General features: G+C 37.8%; 1 protein-coding gene across 1 annotated transcript in view; it reads right to left on the reverse strand.

Moving 5' to 3' along the window:
- Positions 1–238: 238 nt before the first annotated feature.
- LOC120630139 overlaps positions 239–21,274 on the reverse strand; it is a 30,291-nt gene continuing 9,255 nt past the window's right edge. The window contains exons 2-5 of the mRNA XM_039899289.1: positions 13,637–13,763; positions 9,507–9,652; positions 2,013–2,154; positions 239–464 (exon numbers count right to left, since the gene is read on the reverse strand). Coding sequence (XP_039755223.1) covers positions 239–464; positions 2,013–2,154; positions 9,507–9,652; positions 13,637–13,763 — 641 coding nt within the window. The remainder of the gene's footprint in view (positions 465–2,012; positions 2,155–9,506; positions 9,653–13,636; positions 13,764–21,274) is intronic.

Raw genomic sequence — 21,274 nt, forward strand, 5'->3', positions numbered from 1 at the left:
CAGGCTTTGATTGCCTTAGATTGAACTAGGTCCTCTCCCTAGGCCGTAGCTGCTTTTGAATTGTAACAACTAGTTCCGTTAAAGTTTCCGTCCGTTAATGCTGCACCCGTCCACGATTATACGCGTTGGCGATACCGATACGGTAATCGGATAAACAGATTATTTATATATTAGAGCTAAATATAGCACTATAAGTACTATAGATAGCTTAAATTCTATTTGTAGTTTAATTCTAAGTTTAAAATCTCAGTGGATGAACTAAAGCGCCTGTAAGCACCATAAAGGAGCCAGCAGCGAGTGGCGGGAAAGGTGGATGCGGCGCGGCGCAGTGTGCGCGCGGCTGCACATTGCATGCCGCCACGTCCTGAGCCAGCACCCACGCCATACGCCGCAACAACGCGCCTGCCGCCTGCGAGCACGCACGGCCTGCGAGTGACACGCACGACACAAACTCGTCGCGCGCGCTGCACAAACAAAATAAATATTTTATCATCATCGTCATCATATCAACCCATTACCCTATGGCACGGGCCTCCTTCCACAATGAGAAGGGGTTAAGTCCGTACCACGCTAGCCCAGTGCGGATTTGTAAACAACAAACATTCAACAAACTTCATTGTCCTAATAATATAATTTCATATAATTTCTCATAATCGTGTCTTAGTTGTGAGCACTCAATGCTGGTTTTGCCTATTGTAAACGTATACTGTTCATAAAACCTCTAACTTCTTCCTTGTGAGCATTTTTCTTCTATTCTATTTGTGTGTAAGTTCCATTTGTGAAAACTTGTATTTGGCTGTACTCTACTAGAGTATAGCTTTACTTGTTGTTATAACTTATGTATTAGTTTACTTAACCAATACCATAAAACCATCCGCAACCTATTAACGTCACATTGGGCACAGGCCTTATTTTTCATACGAGATATGGTTTTAGAGCATAGACTCACCACGCTGCACCAATGCGCGTCGTAGGGCTTTAACCATTATTGTTACAAGTTAGTGATAATAACCGGAATCGTCGTGAATAGAGGGTATGCACAGGTTATGCAGAGGATATAAAATGAAGGAAACCTCCAGTACGAGTTATAAAAACTTAAGGTTATGCTGGTCATAACTCTTAAAATGCCTTTCCTTTAGTTTGTAGTTATAACAAACTATAGGATAGGCATTTTACTGCAGCACGGCACGTACTGACGATTTTATTCATTTTTTATACTCTGCCCGCTTAATGCATTCCCTGTGCTTACCCTGCAGTGGCGTGCACAGGGTTTTCGACCAGGGTATGCATAAAGCAGGTAGATGGCATAAAATGGAAAGAATCCCCTCCAATACGAGTTGTACAAAATATTTTGGGTATGCAGTGCTTTTGTGCATGTATGAAGTGCACGCTACTGCGCTTAACGTGCTCTGAGATTTACTTGACACCGTCGATTTTCTTATTCCGGGCTGGTTCTGATAATTCTTGAACAGAAAAGCACTATACCTATATTTAAGACGCGGGATTTGAACCCAGGCGTCATTATTCGTAGTTAAACATGCTAACCACTAGACCAGCGAGGCAGTCCTCCTAAAACCACCTAAAAGAAAAGTAATTATCTCATTCAAAGATGCAAGCAGTGATAGGTTACAACTTTGCCAGTTACTTAGCATGCGATGGAGAAAGCTATGCTCAGAGTATCTCTACGTGATCAGATCGGAAGAAGGGATCAGTAGAAGAACCAGATTCAATATTAAAATCTGTTCAATAATTAAATAAGCATTAAAGGCACACTCGTTAAAAAGCTGACCAATTTAATAAAATATTTTGTACATATCAAGTTTTATCAAAAGTTTAATTATTTAGCCACATCATAACATTATTTAACATTAGACACAGGCATTTGTTCGTTTCACAATTTTGCATTAATAATATTAGTAGGAAAGCAGGTACCTATATCTCTATATTTTGCATCATACTGTTGAGTGAATCTGTGGATACCAGTAATTAGATGAAAAAATATAGTACTTTACCAGCATAACTCTGTATTTTTGTTGAAGTAAACTATTTGGTGCGATCGCTCGGATATATCGCGTGCCGCCAACTGTAGCTCATCGACACAGCGAGACCAGTCTGGAGACACCACAGCCCAGCATGTTGGCTCCTTCAGGAAATCTAAGAAAGTTTTTTGGTTAGTAACTACCGACTTAAATCTAGGTTTGCATTTTTGGGTTAACAAAGTTCCTGTGCTAGAGTGCTTTTGTTGACTTTCGTTAAAGAGAAACGCTGCTTTATAATAGGAAGAGCGATTGACAATATCGCGCACCGTTCATAGTTCGATCTCAAGTGCTGACTACCCAGCAAGATGGCTCTTTCGGAAATCTATAAATATAAATATAAATAAATATAAATATATTACGACAATACACACACTGCCATCTAGCCCCAAAGTAAGCGTAGCTTGTGTTATGGGTTAGTACCCATAACACAGATGACTGATGAATAATTTTATGAATAATATACATCTTAATATATATAAATCTCCTGTCACGATGTTTGTCCGCGATGGACTCCTAAACTACTTAACCGATTTAAAATTAAATTGGCACACCGTGAGCAGTCTGGTCCAACTTAAGAGATAGGATAGCTTAGATCTTTAATTATAGTCGCAATTTTATTTTATTGCAAATTATTTGTCTATAATTAATTGACAGTCACATGTTATATATATATAGATATATATACTACTATACTCATTTAAGGCTTAGCGATACTGAATACTTTAAAAACAAAATCAAACGCAGACGAAGTCGCGGGCAACAGCTAGTAAGTATATATAATATACAGATAAACACCCAGACACTGAAAAACAAATTATGTTCATCACATAAACATTTTCCAGTTGTGGGAATCGAACCCACGGCCTAGGACTCAGAAAGCAGGGTCACTGCTCACTGCGCCAATCTATGAACACTTATGGATAATTTTTTGGTCAGGACTACAATTTAGGAGTGCATTTTTAGTAAGCACAGTGCTTTTGATGAGTTTTGGTAAAGCGCGGCAAAATTGCGCACTGATCTCACTGAGACCCATTCTGTATCCTCAGCAAGTAGGCTCTTTAAGAAAATCGATGAAATTTTTTTTGTTAGTGCTACTAATTGGGTATGTGTTTTTTCACTAGGGTTTGTTAACTATTGCACCCCGATGCAGTGATTTGACACCAGCACGTTAAGCTGTGTACCTAAGATGTATATATGTTACCACCAAGAAGGCCCGTACTGAAGGCGCACGTGCATTCGAGCGTGTGTGTGTGCATGTGCTTCTGCTTGTGCGTGCGTGTGTGTGTGTGTGTGTGTGTTTGCCACAAAATAGCGGATCATATATTGTAGACTACTAGAATAATGAACAAGTCGGTCCGTTTTCAATTTTTAATTTAAATTCATGCAAAACATTCTATTGGCGAGCCTTCACAGGATAATAGGAAAAATATTAATATTCTAAAGAAAAAAAAAAAAAAAAAAAAAAATTTAAATCTGTTTATTATAAATAAAAAATACATGGTTGTTTAGATCTCAATTACATTACGCTAATCTTCATTATGGAAGATTTTTGCGCTTGAGAGGGTTGCACAAATATATATTGATTATTATATATTACTTAATGTATAATGTAAGGAAAAAAAACAAAAAACAAAAGAAACATTTCTATAGTGATAATTAATGGAATTTGTAGGAATGGTCTGGATGAACTTCCGCCTAGTAGTTTTTGCACGTACCCTGAATGTAATAACGTTTCAATTCGTTTTTGATTTGCTTCAGGTTTTTATTTTCAATTTCTTCTAGCAAAGGTCTAGGTAATTTTTCTAAAACACTAGGCAGGAGGTACTCCCATACCCTCTTTCCATAAACATTATTAAATGTGGGTGTTCTAAACATAGGTAGGTAGGTTAAATGACGTAAGTGCATAGGTCTAGCATTCTTGTCTAATTTGCAAATGTTGTTACGATACTGGGTTATTATTGCTAAATCCACTTTGTCATAAACTGACATCACATTACAATATTTAAAAAGCCCTTCGTAATTATTTTTATGTTTATGTTTTCAGTAATCTAAGTTGCAATTTATAAATGTTTTGCAGATGGGTTTTATAAGTTCTGCCATAACTAGAGATGCCATAGTTTTTAATCGAATCTAACTCTTTTACGTTTTACTTTTTATCTACATTTCCTTCGTAAATTAATAATTAATTCTACGTGACGGCCGACGTGTTACTTTTAGAGTTTAGCTAAGCACTGGTGGGAACGTTCAAATAAGTTTTTTGTATACAGTGATGCTTACGGGAAGACCTACTAATGACAGGTAATGATGTGAGCGAGCGTCTGTGTGTGTTTGACATCGCTCCCTGCTTAGCTGCCCCGCAAAAAGCAACCTATCAGAGACTATAGCGAGGGCCATTTTTTAATAACTCCTCAACAAGTGAGCTCTTGACTGTAATCTATTGGGGGTCGGGCTAAGAGCTATTGCAGTTCTATTTATGTTTACCCCTAATCGATTTCTATGCCAATCCTGCCGCAACTAGCCGTGGCCGAAGCCTCCCACCAGACCACATTAGAGAAAATTGAGGAATTATCATTTACCAAATAGCTCCCGCTGGGTTAAATCCAGGACTTCCAACTTAAAGTCGCAGCACTGACCGCTGTGCTAGAGGGGTCGTCAATAACTGCCAGCCTTCGTCAGCGGCGTTCAAGTTTGCGTCTTGCGAGCGACACATCACACGACTTGCTCGAACGCGCAAGGTCGAACGGTAGACGCAATCTTGAAAGACGCTAAGGAAGCAGGTATCCAACCTGCTTACGGTTTGCCTTTCTTGTTTTTAAATTAGCAAACTTAAAACTGAAGGCAAGTTTAAATTTATAATATTATACTATATTATTTTCAATCATACATATACCTTGGCGCTTTAATTTGTATAAACAATGGAGGTTGCGTAGAAGAAGTAAAGCGACATATGGCGATAGCTAGAACTGCGATGGACAGGCTGACGAAAATATGGAAAAACAGGAACATAACAAAAGCTACTAAGATCCGGCTTGTTCAAACACTTGTTTTCCCCATATTTTTATACGCTGCAGAGACGTGGACTTTGAGACTAGTTGAGAAGAAGAAAATTGATGCTCTGGAGATGTGGTGCTGGAGACGAATGCTGGGAGTGTCATGGACCGAATTTCGTACCAACATCTCTATACTCCAAGAAATCGGCATTAAAAAACGTCTTTCGGCGTTAGTACAGAGTCGCATCTTAAAATTCTTCGGGCACGTCTCCCGGCGTGAGAGTGACTCCATAGGGCGTCTTGTCGTGCAGGGCAAGGTGGAGGGCACTTGAGGTCGAGGAAGGTCACCCATGCGATGGACCGATCAGATTAAGTCTGCTGTGGGTGGCCCTTTGCACGAGTGCACCAGGCTTTCGGCCAGCCGAGAGAAGTGGCGGATGCTCGTGGGCGACATCTGCCCTCAAAGACGCTTCATGATGACCACGACCACTCTGCCAAGAGTGTAACGACAAAGAAGAAGATATTATTTACTAATTTAATAATAATAATAAGTCAACTTTCTAAATGTACACTGAAGAGGACAGGTAGTTGATGTGTACACAAAACTTTCAGGCATACAGCCCGAATGTGCAAAATAATTGTTGCACTATTGATATGTTTGATGTATTATGAGATCATAATATATGAAAATAAACAGGATAACACTTAAGTAACTATAAAAATATGAAAGTAAAAAAAATGTTACAAAGAAAAATTACTTAGTGTCTTCCTTGAGTAGGTACGAGTATAATAACTTACGGTATACTGTTATAGGGAACTGTAGCCTTGAGTATAACAGCGAACAGTATACCAACAAAATACAACAATTTCACTCTCTTTCAGGGTGCCTTAAAAGCCTCACTCTTAGAGATATGGCCGACTTTGCACCCTACTAAATACAAGATCACCAGGTTTGTTTGTATGTTTTGTTGCAAAAGATTATTTGAAATATTTTAGCGAACGATTTCTAACTTTTCCAACGAGCTGCCAAATACCTTCAAATAGAGTTCCTTTTAGCAATGTAATCTGTTCTAAATTTTAAAGCAGAAAAAAATTGCAGATGGTAAGAAATGATTTTGGAATTCCGCCAGTTAAAACTTATCCGTTATGGGTAGAAATATGCTTTGGGTTGGCTAAAATAATGCGGGCGCCCGCATTGTTGCAATAATATATTACAGTAGAACTTTTGTTTTGCTTGAATCATTTAATAAATCCAGCCAAGTACATATACCGTTCAAATATAACTTCTGCTAGTTTTCAATAAAGGAGAGATGTTTTAGATCACCAATCCGCATTAGAGCAGCGATGTGGGTCTTAACTGATAAAAACATCTCTCCAACAACGGAGAAAGCCTGAGGCGGACGAGTAGCAAAGCGTAATTGCTATTTTTAGGTATGGAATCCCTAAAACATTATGGTAAATAAAACAATGTAGATAATAGTCGCCGTCAGAATCCTTAACATAAGGTTGTATCAGGAGCCATTATATTAAATTAGAACGCCTGAGTGGAGGGGTTAAATTATTTTCTGTATTCCATAGAATATGAGTAACAGATTTTCAAAAGAAACGCTTACAGTGTAGCTAGCCATATGAAAAAAATAATAATGGGCCTCATAAGAAGGCTCAGAGTCACTCAGCGGGCGATGAAGAGAGATATGCTCGGAGTGTCTCTACGTGATCAAATCAGAAATGTGGAGATTCGTAGAAGAACCGAAGTTACCGACATAGCTCAACGAGTCACGAAGCTGCGGTGGCAATGGGCGCGGCACATAGTTCGGACATGTTCGGAGAAAGGATGGACGTTGGGGTCCCAAGGTGCTGAAATGGCAGCCCCACACTGGTAAGCTCAGCGTTGGTACCCTCCAACGAGGAATTTAAAATAATTAATTATTGTTCTGCAGTAATAACTACTTGATGAAAGTAGAAAATATGATTTTTAAGTGGAACCAATTTTTCTATCATCATATTAAAATCAGCAACAGCAGATCATTAGCGGTCTCTATCTATTCAAGAGTAAGGTATCATCTAATTGAAAATCTTTGTTTAGAAATATCGAAAAGCAAAGCACATACACACATACAACGCCCATGAATACTCAAAACACTAGCTCTGATTAGCTTGATTTTTTAAGATATTAAAGCTGTTAATAACCGATTTGGTGCAGACGAAGTTGTACGGGTCAGCTAGTAGAATATATTTTTATATATAAAGAGATTTATTGTATTCAATGAAAATTTCAATTAAAATAATTGTTATGACGCCTTTTTTTCCCTTATATATGTGATCTTACATATTATATGTGTATCTTATTTATATACGTACAGCCTTCTTACCCTAGCATGTCCTCTGGTAGGATGCCTTCTGCTAGAGATCGCTTTATTGTACCTCTGTTTTTATGCTTAAATATATTTCTTGTTTCTCTACGTATGGTGTAATCTAAAGTACATTTTCATTTCATTTTAAATACGGCTCAAGCTCTGGGTCAGACGGGCAGACTGGTAGGTAATGGACTGGAAGATAAGAACGTTGGTACCCTTTGGGTAGGGAATCGTATAAAGCAAGCCTTTAATGCGCTTGGCTATAATCCGGATTGCACTTAGAAAAGATCGACGGACATCTTGCTTTATAAGAGTCGTATTACCTACTGGCACAGGTAGATTCTGGTAGGTATTAGGTACGCACTTCACAATGGGCCCAGACGTTCAGGAGGAACTAGGTAACAAACATATTTTATGCATAGATATTAAATTTTAGGTTTCTTGATTTCCACTAGTTATATTCAATGTCTGTGCTGTAAAAATATAGATAAGCTATAGAATAGCGCAGCTTTACAAGATTTGTGCATCCTTTGGAACAGCGGTAACGAACGTGGTTTAACAGATTGGAATCCTGGGTTTGATTTCCGGCAGGGCTAAGCTTAGCTTAATTGAATCGGCTATGGCCCTATATGGTTGAAGTGGCGTCGGCCGCGCCTAGTTACCACAAGTGAGCACATACACTAAGTGTTTCAGTGTTCTAGTAAAGCCTGTTAAAATAGTACCATACCGCTACTAGGTTAGCGTGCTTGATTATATTACACACCTTAGATTACATTGTAACTTTCCAACAAGCGAGACCATATATTGTAATAGTTTGAAATAAATTTCAATGCTTATTTCAAACTATTACAATAACTGATGTTAATAAAGCTCATTATAAGTATACTTAAGTAATTTTGAATGCCTTTGTGCCCACAAGTGTTTATACTTCAGTTTTTATTAAGTATATGAAGGTGAAAGCAAAATAAAATCTGTATTTATTCCTTAACTTTTGTATTGAAATCGAGTGACCTCTGAAGACTCCATCACACTTCTTAGTCAACTTCATTTACAACATACAAACTTCGTTGTAAATACAAAAAAAAAGAGAACTACTTTGTTATAAAACTAAAAAGCAGGAAATATATACTTTCTGCAGCATTTTTAAGTCGGTGCCAAGTAAAATGTGGAAAGTTACTATGTAGAGATCAAATACTTCATATACCTTTTTATGTAGACGCAAGGAAAGTACCAGTAAGTAGTGGTTTCTATATTTTACTTGGCACCATGTTAAAATGCTGTAGAAAATATTTATTTCTTGCTTTGTAGTTGTATAACAAAGCAGCTTCTTTTTTTAAGTTTGCAATCATTTCTAGGTTATAACAGCTGTATGTAAACTGCTCATAACCTTCTATAAGTATTTTCCGAAGCCGGGTTAATGCTTGAAGAGTTTTCCTGGCACTTTACCATCAGTCTGTCAAAAATAGCCAAAATTTCGTTCGAATTTTCTTATAGCTACATTTGACCCGATTTTTTAAGTTGCAATCAAACTGAAAAGCAAAGGATTCATGCACTCATTTTATCCTATGCCTATTTATACAAGGCCCCCTACGTAACCTAGTACCCCTTGTCTAACTGAATAGATCCTCTCGTTTCGGCTCGTGCTATAAACATCTTGAAAAAAAAAACTTTTACGCGCTGAATCTACTATTTATATTTTTGCATAATGTAAAGTAAGTATTATAATGCCTTATTTTCATATTATAAAAGCACTATACCGCTACTAGGTTAGCGTCCTACCACTACACAGCAATCTGCACGCCTTTATGGCGGGCAAATCAACTGAAACAGCCTTTCACAATCGAGTAGTAAGGATAGAAAGATCGCTGAGTATTAAAGAATTCGCACTTAAATGCTTTTATGATCTAGAAGGAGCATTCGATCATGCGAATTGAAAAGCTATAGGAAATGCTCTTCAACAAGATGGTATAGAGAAATTAGTACAATGCTGGGTCAGGTACATGCTAAAGGATCGCTCGATATCGGTTGAAAGTAAAGAGCTTTTTCTCAAAGAGGATGCCTATCGCCTCTGCTATGGCGTTACTACTATTATATATATTTCTGAAAAAAGAAGTCATTACCTTTACGAAAAGCTGTATCGTTGGTGCAAAGGAATTTCATGAGTACCCGTGCACCTCCGATCTGCTGTTGAACAAGTTTCTGGCCGTCGGTGGGTAAGCATCGCTTTATCCATGCGTCCATGCACGCCATCCCGGTCTGGTAAGCTCTGAACAATAAATAAAAATCTTTACATATAACAAAGTCACTCCTGCGATATATGTACTCTCAGATCTTTAAACTACGCAACCGATTTTAATACAGTATTCAGCAGCTAGAGTTGTAGGGTATTTTGATAAAAAATATGACTGCATTATCGATAAAATTCAGTCCTACATGGACTCTAACGATGCAAAGATACCTCACGGTGACGTAGTAGTTTATCATTAGTGATATTAACTGAGACCGACAATACATACATTTCATACGTAAAACAACTATTGTGTGTGATTCCTTAAAACCGAAGGGTTCACTTCATTTTAAAGGTAATTAGAACCTATATACAATTTTACGTCATGATTCTATACAGCTTTTTATAAACGATTATCATTTATATGATAAAAAGCTGTATAGCATATAAACTCTTTTTGATTCCCGTTAAACTATTGAATCGCCGTATCGTTGAAAATAAACGAGTATATTTTAATATACTCGTTAATTTTAAACTTGAACTTATTTAATCAACATAATATTAAAGTAAATCGATTAATCAAATTCCATTTTCCATGAAATACTGGAATCTAGATACACAATGACAATCTTTCAAAAGTAAAAGTTCGTTTTAGAATTTTTTAATCTTACCTACTTTTTAATTTAATTACTTAGTGTATTTCTTAGTGTTTGGAATATTTCACTTTGCTTACCTGTCCGCTATATTTTTACAAAAACGGCTAACCAACTTCCATTGATTTCTGTAATGGCTTCCGCCGTTTTTTCCCATTTGCTTTACAAAATCTAAAAATAACAACAGGCTCGTTGGGAAGCTATGCAACCGGATGCTGCGGCCGAAGTAATCCGTTTAATAGAGTATAGACGTACTATTAAAGGGATTATTTGATATGTTCCACAACTACGCTCATTAAGTTACGTTGCTGTGTACGTGTGTTTAGCATCACTGTTTCGCTTTAAAGCTTGGGATTTTAATTTTAAAAATTTGGAAAATCCAAAAGTGCACGCCTCATAATCTCATTTTTTTCACAATAAAATTGTTTTTTTTTAACTGAAACTTTCAATGCTCATTACAAATTTTTTTTTCATATTAATTATTATTCAATTTTTTGTAAACAAGACACGGGAATGTCATAATGATTGCTCATTGAAAGTTACAATTAATATTAGCTAGAATAATTTTACACGGAAATTTAACGACAGTGAATTGAACGCTCATATTAACTAAGAAATTATGTCGTGTGTTACTTTAGATAATTAAAAAAAAATTATTCCGATACGATCATTTTTTCGACCAATTTTGATGCCACATACACCCGTCCATACACGGACGTCCAGAAAAGATTATGTTTAATGTTATTATTTACTATGTTAAACAAAAAAAATGTTATTGAAATGTATTTTATGTGCCTGACAAATTATTTGACTTGATATTAGTGTACTCAAATTAACCTGTAAGTTCAATATAAATAACAAAAATCAATTTCATTTTCGAGAAAACTGCTTTTTTTGAAATGTTGAGAGTAGAGCACAACCTCAACGCTTCGCTTATGAGGCGTGCAATACGACATTCGACCGTGCAATATAATAAAGGTCACCAATGATGATTTATTAAATCTTTATTGTGATAATGTGATGAGTGTATTACCGCGCTATCCATAAGTTACTACGTTGTTTTATAACATTATCATAACATTTATCATTTATAATTTTTATAGTGTTTTTAGCTTTATTTTTATATGCATATTAATTTTTTCTCCAAGTGTAGATAAAAACACTATAAAAATTATATAATTATAATAAAGCTATAAAAATTATATGACGGCCGACTGGCGCAGTGGGTAGCTACCCTGATTTCTGAGTCCAAGGCCGTGGGTTCGATTCCCACAACTGGAAAATGTTTGTGTGATGAGCATGAATGTTTTTCAGCGTCTGGGTGTTTATATGTATATGATAAGTATTTATTTATATTATTCATAAAAAAATATATGTATATTTATCAGTTATCTTAGTTCCCATAACACAAGCTACGCTTACTTTGGGACTAGATGGCGGTGTGTGTATTGTCGTAGTATATTTATTTATTTATTTAAAGCATCATGTCATCTCTGGTTTCAAAGTGTATTATTGTAGTATGGACATTTGGAAGTTGATCGGAACTACATTGTTTCCTAAAAGATTGCGCTACAGTGCGTTATATTATCGGCAGTTGGAGACCCGTAGCTTAGTGGTCAAAGCGCTCAGGCAACGATTGCCAGAAAGTCCCAAGTTCAAATCCAGTCGGTTCCGAAAGTTTTTATATGCATTTTAATTTTATAAAATCACCATCATCAACCCATTACGTAAAGGAAAAGTCTTCTAAAAGGGCACGACGGGTCTGCTCTCATCATTAGAAGGCCCTAGTCCACTAAACTGCGTCAAGCCAAGTGCGGATTGGTAGAATTCGTTTTTAATTAAAATACAATTAAGTCATAAGTCTTTTTTATTGACCAGTTGCTCTATAGAATTTCACCTTTTAGTATCTGATGATGCAGTCTTAGATGGTACTGTCTTACTTGTTGAGGGTATGACAGTTAAATTCCATACCATACCCCTAATCGATTTCTACGCGGCAACGTACCGAACGCTAAATCAGTGGTTTTACAACGATGTTTCCATTCACCGTTGAAGCAAGTGAACTGCTTAAAACGCACATAAGTTCCAAGGCCAAGTTCAAAATCTTTTTAGATTTCGAACTTGGCCCCCCAAAATTAAAGTCGAAGTCTTATCCACTAGGCTATCAACGCTTAAATAGAAGAGAAAAAAATCTGAAATAATAAGATTAAAAACTGTTCCTGTCGGGGATCGGGCCCCGAGAAGAAGAGAGAGAAGACGAGAGTTCTTTCCAACATTATATAACAATTATGATTAATAATTATTAATCTATTACTGTTTAAACCACACCATACGCATACATTCCTATCAGTAAACTTTAATCTCGCGTAGAAACTTACAAGTCGCTGAAAAGAGTTACGAGTTAAAATAAAAAGTTTTAATGTTTTTTTTATTCCTCTACGAATCAGCCCTGAACGGCAATCTCACCTGGTAGGGAGTGATGATGACAGTCATATTACCCAAAGTCGTACCGGAATGCTAAATCGCTTAGCGGCACGTCTGTCTTGGTAGGGTGGCAACTAGCCATGACTGAAGCGTCCAACCAGAACATTGAAAATTCGGGAACTATAAATTCCCAAATTGCACCTGTAGGAGTTCCAACCCGGGACGTCAAGGGCTAATACTGGGCATTAAATTATTAACTAGCTGTGGGTACTTCGTGGTATCACCCACGTCAATTAATTATCGGTCGTAGCGTGAATTTACATAGCCTACAAACTTACTCAATGAATGGACACGTTTGTGTAACTAACGGGTACTTCTGTAAATAACATAAACGTGCTATAATATTCAAAAAAACTCCAGCTATTGGTAAAGAGTATAGAAAGTGTAAAGTGTACTCTATCCTGAGTGACGTTAGGTCGGTATCACAAATTCAAATTGATATATTTACAATATATCGACACATCTCCCCACGCCGCGCCGGCTGATTCTCCATTCCCTCACCACCCCGTGGCCTACGTTAAGCGGCCCGATCGCGAGGCCCGAGGCGGTCAGATGGATACACAGGTATTAATTTTAAATATTAATATCATGCTAAGAATGAAGCGGTGATAAATGAAAGCGGGTAAATTTTCGGACGACCGAATTCAATCCTCGCCACAAACGTCTAAACTTTGATTTAAAGTGTGAATCTTTTCGTGATTTAAAATGAATAACCCGTATTAGTCAAATATTTAGCCTGAAAGCTCTAATCTCTAAATGACTACCGTTTGTGATAGCGGTGACATGAGGTCATGAGGTCATGAGGTCATGATGATGATGATGTTGGGTGCTAGCTGTTAGGTGGGTGAAATTTCACCTCTCCAATTTTACAAAATTTATGACTTACAGGCAGTGTGCATCAAGCTCCTCCTTTGTCCGCGGTAGTCCTACAGGAGTCCGTGGTGTCGACTCAACGCATATCTTCAGTTCACTCGCATCGCAGCTATCTTCACTTACCTGTGCACCACCTCCATCTGGATGAAAAGTTATTTTTTAGTTATACTCATTCATAAAGTGATACTTTTTGTAGCTGTATATCGAGCAAAAATTTGGATTTTACGCACTAGTGTTTTTCACTTTATCCCATCTTTTTATATAACTGTTTTTTCAAGACAATTTACTTAATGGCTGTATTTATTGTTGATTACGTCATTTAGAATTGAAGCAATGGAAGATATATTGATAAGCGTATAGATTTCCAAGATTAAATGTGCATACCTACTTGAGTAACTAAAGAGTTATCTTATATAAAACACAAAGCAGTTTTTTTAAAAGTTATCTGAATCAGTATTATACGATTTGCGAGTGACCGTTTAAAAAAATATCATGCGTAACCACAAACCAAAAGAGCTCTAAGAGAGACCGCCTGATTGTTCTCAATCAAACTATCTTTCCATATTTTTATAACCATCGGTCATTTTTTATAAAATGTATTAAAAACATTGATACACTTGCAGAACTGTCGCTTCACTCGCCTCGAGCAGGTATGTCTTTTTGTGTGTTCATCTCACATTACAGTTACATATCAAATGTACTATCTACTTAACCGATCCTCATGAAACTTTGTACACATATTCTTGGAAGTGTTAGAAGTAATATAGAATACTTTTTATCCTGACATTAAGCTCGGTTCCTTTGTGAGAGGGGATGAGGGTTTGACGATTTTACAACATAACTCCGACAAATTATAACCGATTTAAATAAACATTTTTGTACTATAGAGGTTATAATATGTGTTTAATTTTGCCCAAACTGTGGTTGGAGATAGAGGAAAGAACTCCTCAGCGGGCAGCAGTAAACCCCTCATTTAAGGCTGTACTGAATACTTTAATTTTTTTTAGATTTACAACTAAATTTAATGCCACATTAAAAAACAAAATCAAACGCAGACGAAGTCGCGGGCAACAGCTAGTTATATATAAACTGGGAGATAAAAGATTGTGAACTGGGACAGAGCTCGTCCGGAGCAGTATTATCGCTATGCTTATTTCTGCCTTTAAGCAGCATTGTAGTAATTACAGGCACATGAGGTTAAATACCTGCGCCTCATATTAATGGACACATGGCAGCATGTTGAAAGACGTGCTCTTTGCATGCCCTGTGAAGTGCTGATCTTTTAGGCGATGGTTTCCCAATCACTTATTTTACTTACTTATTAGTTGGGCCATGCTTGGTCTGTCACTTATTACTATAAAAAATGGTAAGTGGGTTTGTACGCGCAGGCAACTGGTAAGGCAAAAATAAATAAATGTATTTAATTTCTATATAGTAAATGATGCCGTGTCGTACGAGGCAGCTAAGGGAATATAATAGAGAACGAACAGCTTGTTCTGGGCTACTACTACCATATACTGCGATCACCAACTCATCTGCCTCGCCATCCCAGCAGTGCCACAGTGGACTGCTACAGTCTATTGATGTAGTAACCGAATAATTCTATACTATTATTATAAATGCAAAAATGTCTCTGTTAATTTGATCGTTATTATACTTACTTGCATTTATATAGACAACTTTATAAATAAATAAATAAATAAATAAATATACTACGACAATACACACATCGCCACCTAGCCCCAAAGTAAGCGTAGCTTGTGTTATGGGTACTAAGATGACTGATGAATATTTTTATGAATTATATATACATAAATACTTAGAAAATACATATAAACACCCAGACACTGAAAAACACTTAATGCTTATCACACAAACATTTTCCAGTTGTGGGAATCGAACCCACGGCCTTGGACTCAGAAAGCAGGTTCGCTGCCCACTGCGCCAGTCGGCCGTCAAACTTTAGACTATAGGCGGGCATAGAAAACTCTCTATACAGGAAAAGTACGTATGGACGGTTCCCGCGGAATTGGAAAATTATATAAACAAACGAATATACGAAGCTATGATAGTCTAATGGGTAAGGCTTCGGTTTCCATTTCGAGGGTACCGAAATCGATCCCCGACACGCACGCCTAACGTTTCGTAGTTACGAGTATGTACGTTTTAAGCTACTAACATACGATGAACGACGAAGGAATGGTGAACATCGTGAGGAAAGATAGAGTTCTCCATAACTTTCTCAGAGGTGTGTGAAGTTCATCAATCGTGGTAATGGATAACAACCTTATCAGTTCTCATTCTAAGAGGAGTGCTCTGTAGTGGGCCAGTAATGGGTTTAATGCTGATGGTGACAAACAAACGGTCAACTGCTAGTAAGATATAATAAAGTAAAAATTAAATTACCGCTAATATGATACACCTTTTATCATTTTAGCCAATCACGAAACTCCTAGTGGGACCAAAGGGCTACAAAATTGAAAAAGTTTCTTCTGTACGCCACGGTCGAGGTCAAAAACTTTTACATTAACTAATCCTAGGATGGTGATGGTGGAATTTTGATGTGACACACGTTTGTTCTCACATTAAGTGCCGAGTGTTGCTAAATGAGGTTGTAAGGACTTTAACTATTAATAATCTATTGGCCGTTTTCACTAAACCTAAATTTAGATGATTCCTATAATTAAAAAAACCTTTGACGAACTCTTATGTGAACAGTGGCGTGCACTTCATATATGCACAAAGGCTCTGCCTGCCCTAAAATTTTTGTTTAACTTAACTATAACTTAATGCGAAGGATTGTTCCATTTTGTGGCATCTTCCTTCTTTTTGCATACCCTGGTCAAAAACTCTGTGCACGCCACTGTATGTGAAGTCTGACAACGTTAGGCGCCGTCTAAAGTTACGAGTTTGAATTTCATCCATAGTAAGGTGAAAACAATAGCGATACCTACCCATGAAATTATACTAAATTATACTATTACTAATTTTAAAATTGTAAAGTTTCCAGGGATAAAGAATGTCCTACGTGTAAATGAAACCCGACATATTACTTCACAGGCTTTAGAGGATATTATGTAGACTCTGAGACTTATCTGTAAAACCGAAAACCTAAAAGTTTTACCTTACTGCCATAGTTTTTACTAAAAGAAATCAGGTACAGCCCTAACATCAAATGCAAAATTAAAATCAGTAACATGATGTTAATTTTGCACGTGGCTGGCACTTGATAAGGTGCGCTTCGCGTGACGTAGCTACTATGCGCGTATCGTTCTTTTATCTTCAATAGGGTTGTCGTAAGTAAACTCTTAAAATATTTTGAATTCTTTTGTATGCAAAAGTTAATATGCTTTTTTTGATTTAATATTTTTACAAGGAGATTAATATGAAATATACTTATGCATCCTTCATTATTATTTTGTAATTCTGTTACACGTGTTATACTCTGTCTGTCTCCAGGATGAAAAATTTGGCCAAAATTGGTTAAACTTCATACTATACTTATGTATATTTATAATTCTATATTTATGTAGGTCTGTGATAAGCCTATATAGAATTTTTGAATTTGATCTGTGCAGAAATAAAACAGGTAAGCAACTTGGAGTTAGGAAATCGATGATGTAAAGTTAAATAAAAACCTCCATACACAGTAGTTGCAGTAAAAATACTTACAAAAACGCGTTTAATATCTTGTGTGAGCTTTAAAGCGATGAAGTAATATCCACATTACGATGGAAGTAATGAAAAACTGTTTAAGCATATACTGTAACTGTGTAAACTGTATAGACAACAACTTGAAGTAAATTATTTTCATTTCAACAACTGAGAAAATACGACAGTCAAGGTCACTAGACATATTCAAAAATATTGTTAAAGCCCATTATCTTGAGCAATAAAGACGACAGTGATTAACTCTTACTCATATTTATGAATGTTTTAGTAGGTATTATTTTTTATATTTATTATTATTAGTATTTTATTTGTATATTATATCTTGATAAGTATTAGTGTGTAATAATTGTTCGAAGTATGTATGTAATAATAATATACCCCACCAATCAGTTTCCCTTGGTTTTCCTAATCCTAAGGTTGCTTAGAAGAGATCGCTACTAAGCGATAAGGCCGAGTTTTGTATGCTACTTTTTAAGTTTATTTTTTTCCTATTTGTGGTGTACGAATAAAGTGTAAAAATAAATAAAAATAAAATAGGTTAACTTACAAGTAGCTTGCGCTATTAGTTTGGCCAGTAGCTAGCGCCAGTAGCTTCTGCAAGTTACTTAAGCCAGTAGCCTATCTGGGGGATTTTAATGCCCACCACCAAGAGTGGCTATACCCGTACCAGAAAACCGATCATGCTGGGAGAGAGGCGCGCAAATTTGCATTATCGTTAGATCTCTCTCAGCTCGTTCACGTAGCCACGCGGATACCTGATGTTGACGGTCATACACCCAACTGTTTGGACCTTCTGCTAACAACCGACCCAGACAGTTTTTCGGTGTCAGTTTCAGCTCCCTTAGGTACTTCTGACCACTGTCTGGTGAAGTCTGTATCTAACTACTACCCTCCCGCCTCTGATTCCACTGTTAAGAGACGAGTGTGGCGATACAGGTTGGCAGATTGGGATGAGATGCGTCATTTCTTTGCATCCTATCCTTGGCGGCAAATTTGTTTCTCTTCCAAAGACCCTTCGAGCTGTGAGAAAGCTATATCAGGCGTGATACGTCAGGCAATGGAGTTCTTCATACCATTCTCTGACGTATCACTAGCTGGCAAAACTCCCCCGTGGTACGACGCTGAATGTGCCAGTGCAGAGGCACGAAAACAGTCTGCGTTTGTAGCTTGGGCGGATGCTCGTGCTCATAAGGCTTTGGACGTCAAGGAAAAGAAAAAAGAATTCAATATTGCCGCCAAATCCTACAAGCGGGTCCTCAAAAAGTCTCGCTTCGGCCGTACCAATCGCATTGGACGTAAACTAGCTACTCTTCCCAGTGGTAGTAAAGCTTTCTGGTCACTCGCGAAGTCGGTCGAGGCAAACTTTTGTCGTTCTTCGCTGCCGCCCTTGCAGAAACCTGACGGGTCATTGGCAGTGTCTGCAGCAGAAAAAGCAAATCTCCTTGCATCTCTGTTTGCGGAAAACTCGCGTCTGGATGCTGGTAGTACCCCCCCACCGCGCCTTCTACCGTGCGACTCAGTCATGTCTGAGGTCCATATACACCAGCACGAGGTCTTAAAAACACTTCGCAACCTTGACGTGAGTAAAGCCAGTGGCCCAGATGGTATATCTGCAGTTGTCCTGCGGAACTGTGCTCCTGAGTTGTCTCCTGTGCTGACACGCTTGTTTCGACTCTCTCTAAATTCTGCTCAAGTCCCAAAATCTTGGAAGATTGCGAATGTGCAGCCAGTACCCAAGAAAGGTAGTCGTGCGGACCCGGCCAATTAAAGACCTATTGCCATCACGTCCATACTCTGTAAAACTATGGAACGTGTACTCAATAACAAGCTCCTCTCATACCTAGAAGGAAACGATCTTATATCAGACCGACAGTATGGTTTCCGTAAGAACCGGTCTACTGGTGATCTTCTAGTGTATGCCACTCATACATGGGGCGAAGCCATTGAGAAACACGGTGAGGCACTTGCTGTCTCTCTGGATATCTCCAAGGCTTTTGATCAGGTCTGGCACGGCGGCCTTCTCAGTAAGCTTTCTGCTTACGGAATACCTGCTGGCCTTTGCAGCTGGATATCTGATTTTTTGAGGGAACGGTCTTTTCGAGTGGTTGTTGATGGCCACTCTTCTGACCTCATGGCTGTCAATGCCGGTGTTCCTCAGGGATCTGTCCTCTCCGCTACTCTCTTTCTGCTGCACATCAACGATCTTTTGAATCCCAATCTTTTTGGGTACGCTGATGACAGCACCGTTACGGAGAGGTACTTGTCCAGCCCTAGGGCCAGTGCTAATGATATCCTTGAGCATAGAGAGTCCTTGGTGGAGCGTATTAACTTGACTCTAAAAGAGGTGTCTGATTGGGGTGACGCCAATTTGGTTAAGTTCAATGCTGCCAAGACGCAGTCGTGTTTATTTTCCGCAAAAAAGAGCCCTTTCACCTTGGCTCCCACTTTCCGGGGTGTATCCGTTCCAATTAGCGACCATATTGAGCTCTTGGGTGTCAACATCTCATCCAATCTCAATTTTGGCAAATGCATCGAGTCCAAAGCCAAAGTGGCAGCTAAAAAACTTGGTATCCTCAATAAGGTTAGGCGGTACTTCACGCCAAGTCAACGCCTCGCACTGTACCAGGCTCAAGTGCGAACCTGCATGGAGTACTGTAGTCACCTGTGGGGTGGCTCTGCCAAGTACCAACTTGAAGCTTTGGATTCGGTGGATCGTCGCGCCAGGAGAATTATAGGCGAAAATTCGTTAACGCAGGCGAAACTACATAGTCTCCAGCACCGACGCAATGTTGCCTGTTTATCGGTTTTTTACCGGATATACTTCGGTGAGTGTGCTCAGGAACTTCACAATCTTGTTCCCCCTTCCCCGTTTTACCACAGAACAGCGAGACACCGAGAGCGGTGGCATCCTTATGTGGTTGATATCCCATCAACACGCACGAAACGTTTTTTATCCACGTTTCTGATACGTGCCGCTAAGATGTGGAACGCCCTCCCGGTAACTGTGTTTCCTGCCACGTATAATTTAAGTACCTTCAAGGCTAGAGTGAATAGGCTTTTTCTAGGCAAGCGTGCTCCAACCTAGACCTCATCATTGCTTTCTAACGGGCATGATTGTCGTCAAACGCTGGCCTATCGTTAAAAAAAAAAAAAAAAAAAAAAGCCTTCACCAGCTCTTAGCTCTTGCAAGTACCTTGAACCAATAGCTAATGCAAGCAACTTGCGCTAGTAACTTGTAGTTCGCGCAAGTAACTTGGGCCAGTAGCAGGCGCCTGTAGCTCGTGCAAGAAACTTGGGCCAGTATCTTGCGCCAGTAACCCGTGCCAGATACTTGCGCCAGTAGCTTGTGCCAATAGCTAGCAAGTAACTTGAGCCAGAAATTGTTTACAGCTGTGAAAATGGGGGTTAATGTGATTAAAATACTAATAATGCATGATTTTAAACACAGCGTTTAAATAGCATTTTTAATAGAATTGGTTACACTTTATACTACTAACATTTATTCTAAAAAAGTTATAATTGTAATAATAATCCTCTCTTATATGTATTTTGTGTAAATAATACAACCCTTAAAGTGTAAATATTTAAATTGTACAACTTAGGGTGATTTACCCTAAGTAGTAAATTTTTATCACACTTTAACATTTAACGGTTCATGAATTTCAATGTAAAAATCATGCTTCTGGGCTGTTTTAATTATTTCAGCGTTCATAAAAAGTTATTTTTTATCACGGTTTCTGAATAGAATATCTAGTACATTGTACATTATTGATCTAAGACATAGAATTATTTATTAAGAAATCCTGGAGTCCGGTAATTTCCTTGTTGAGAGCTAGGAAACAAATAATTATTTTTAGATAATAATGAAACTTTTTTGTGCAATTTTGTTCATGTATTCTAATTTAGGTATTTGAATTTCGGTTTATAATATTTATTACACCACCTGTTCGTTCTCGGCAATGCATTATGTTATGCTAAT

Source organism: Pararge aegeria, chromosome 15 (genome assembly GCF_905163445.1).
Source record: "Pararge aegeria chromosome 15, ilParAegt1.1, whole genome shotgun sequence".
NCBI lineage: Eukaryota > Metazoa > Arthropoda > Insecta > Lepidoptera > Nymphalidae > Pararge > Pararge aegeria.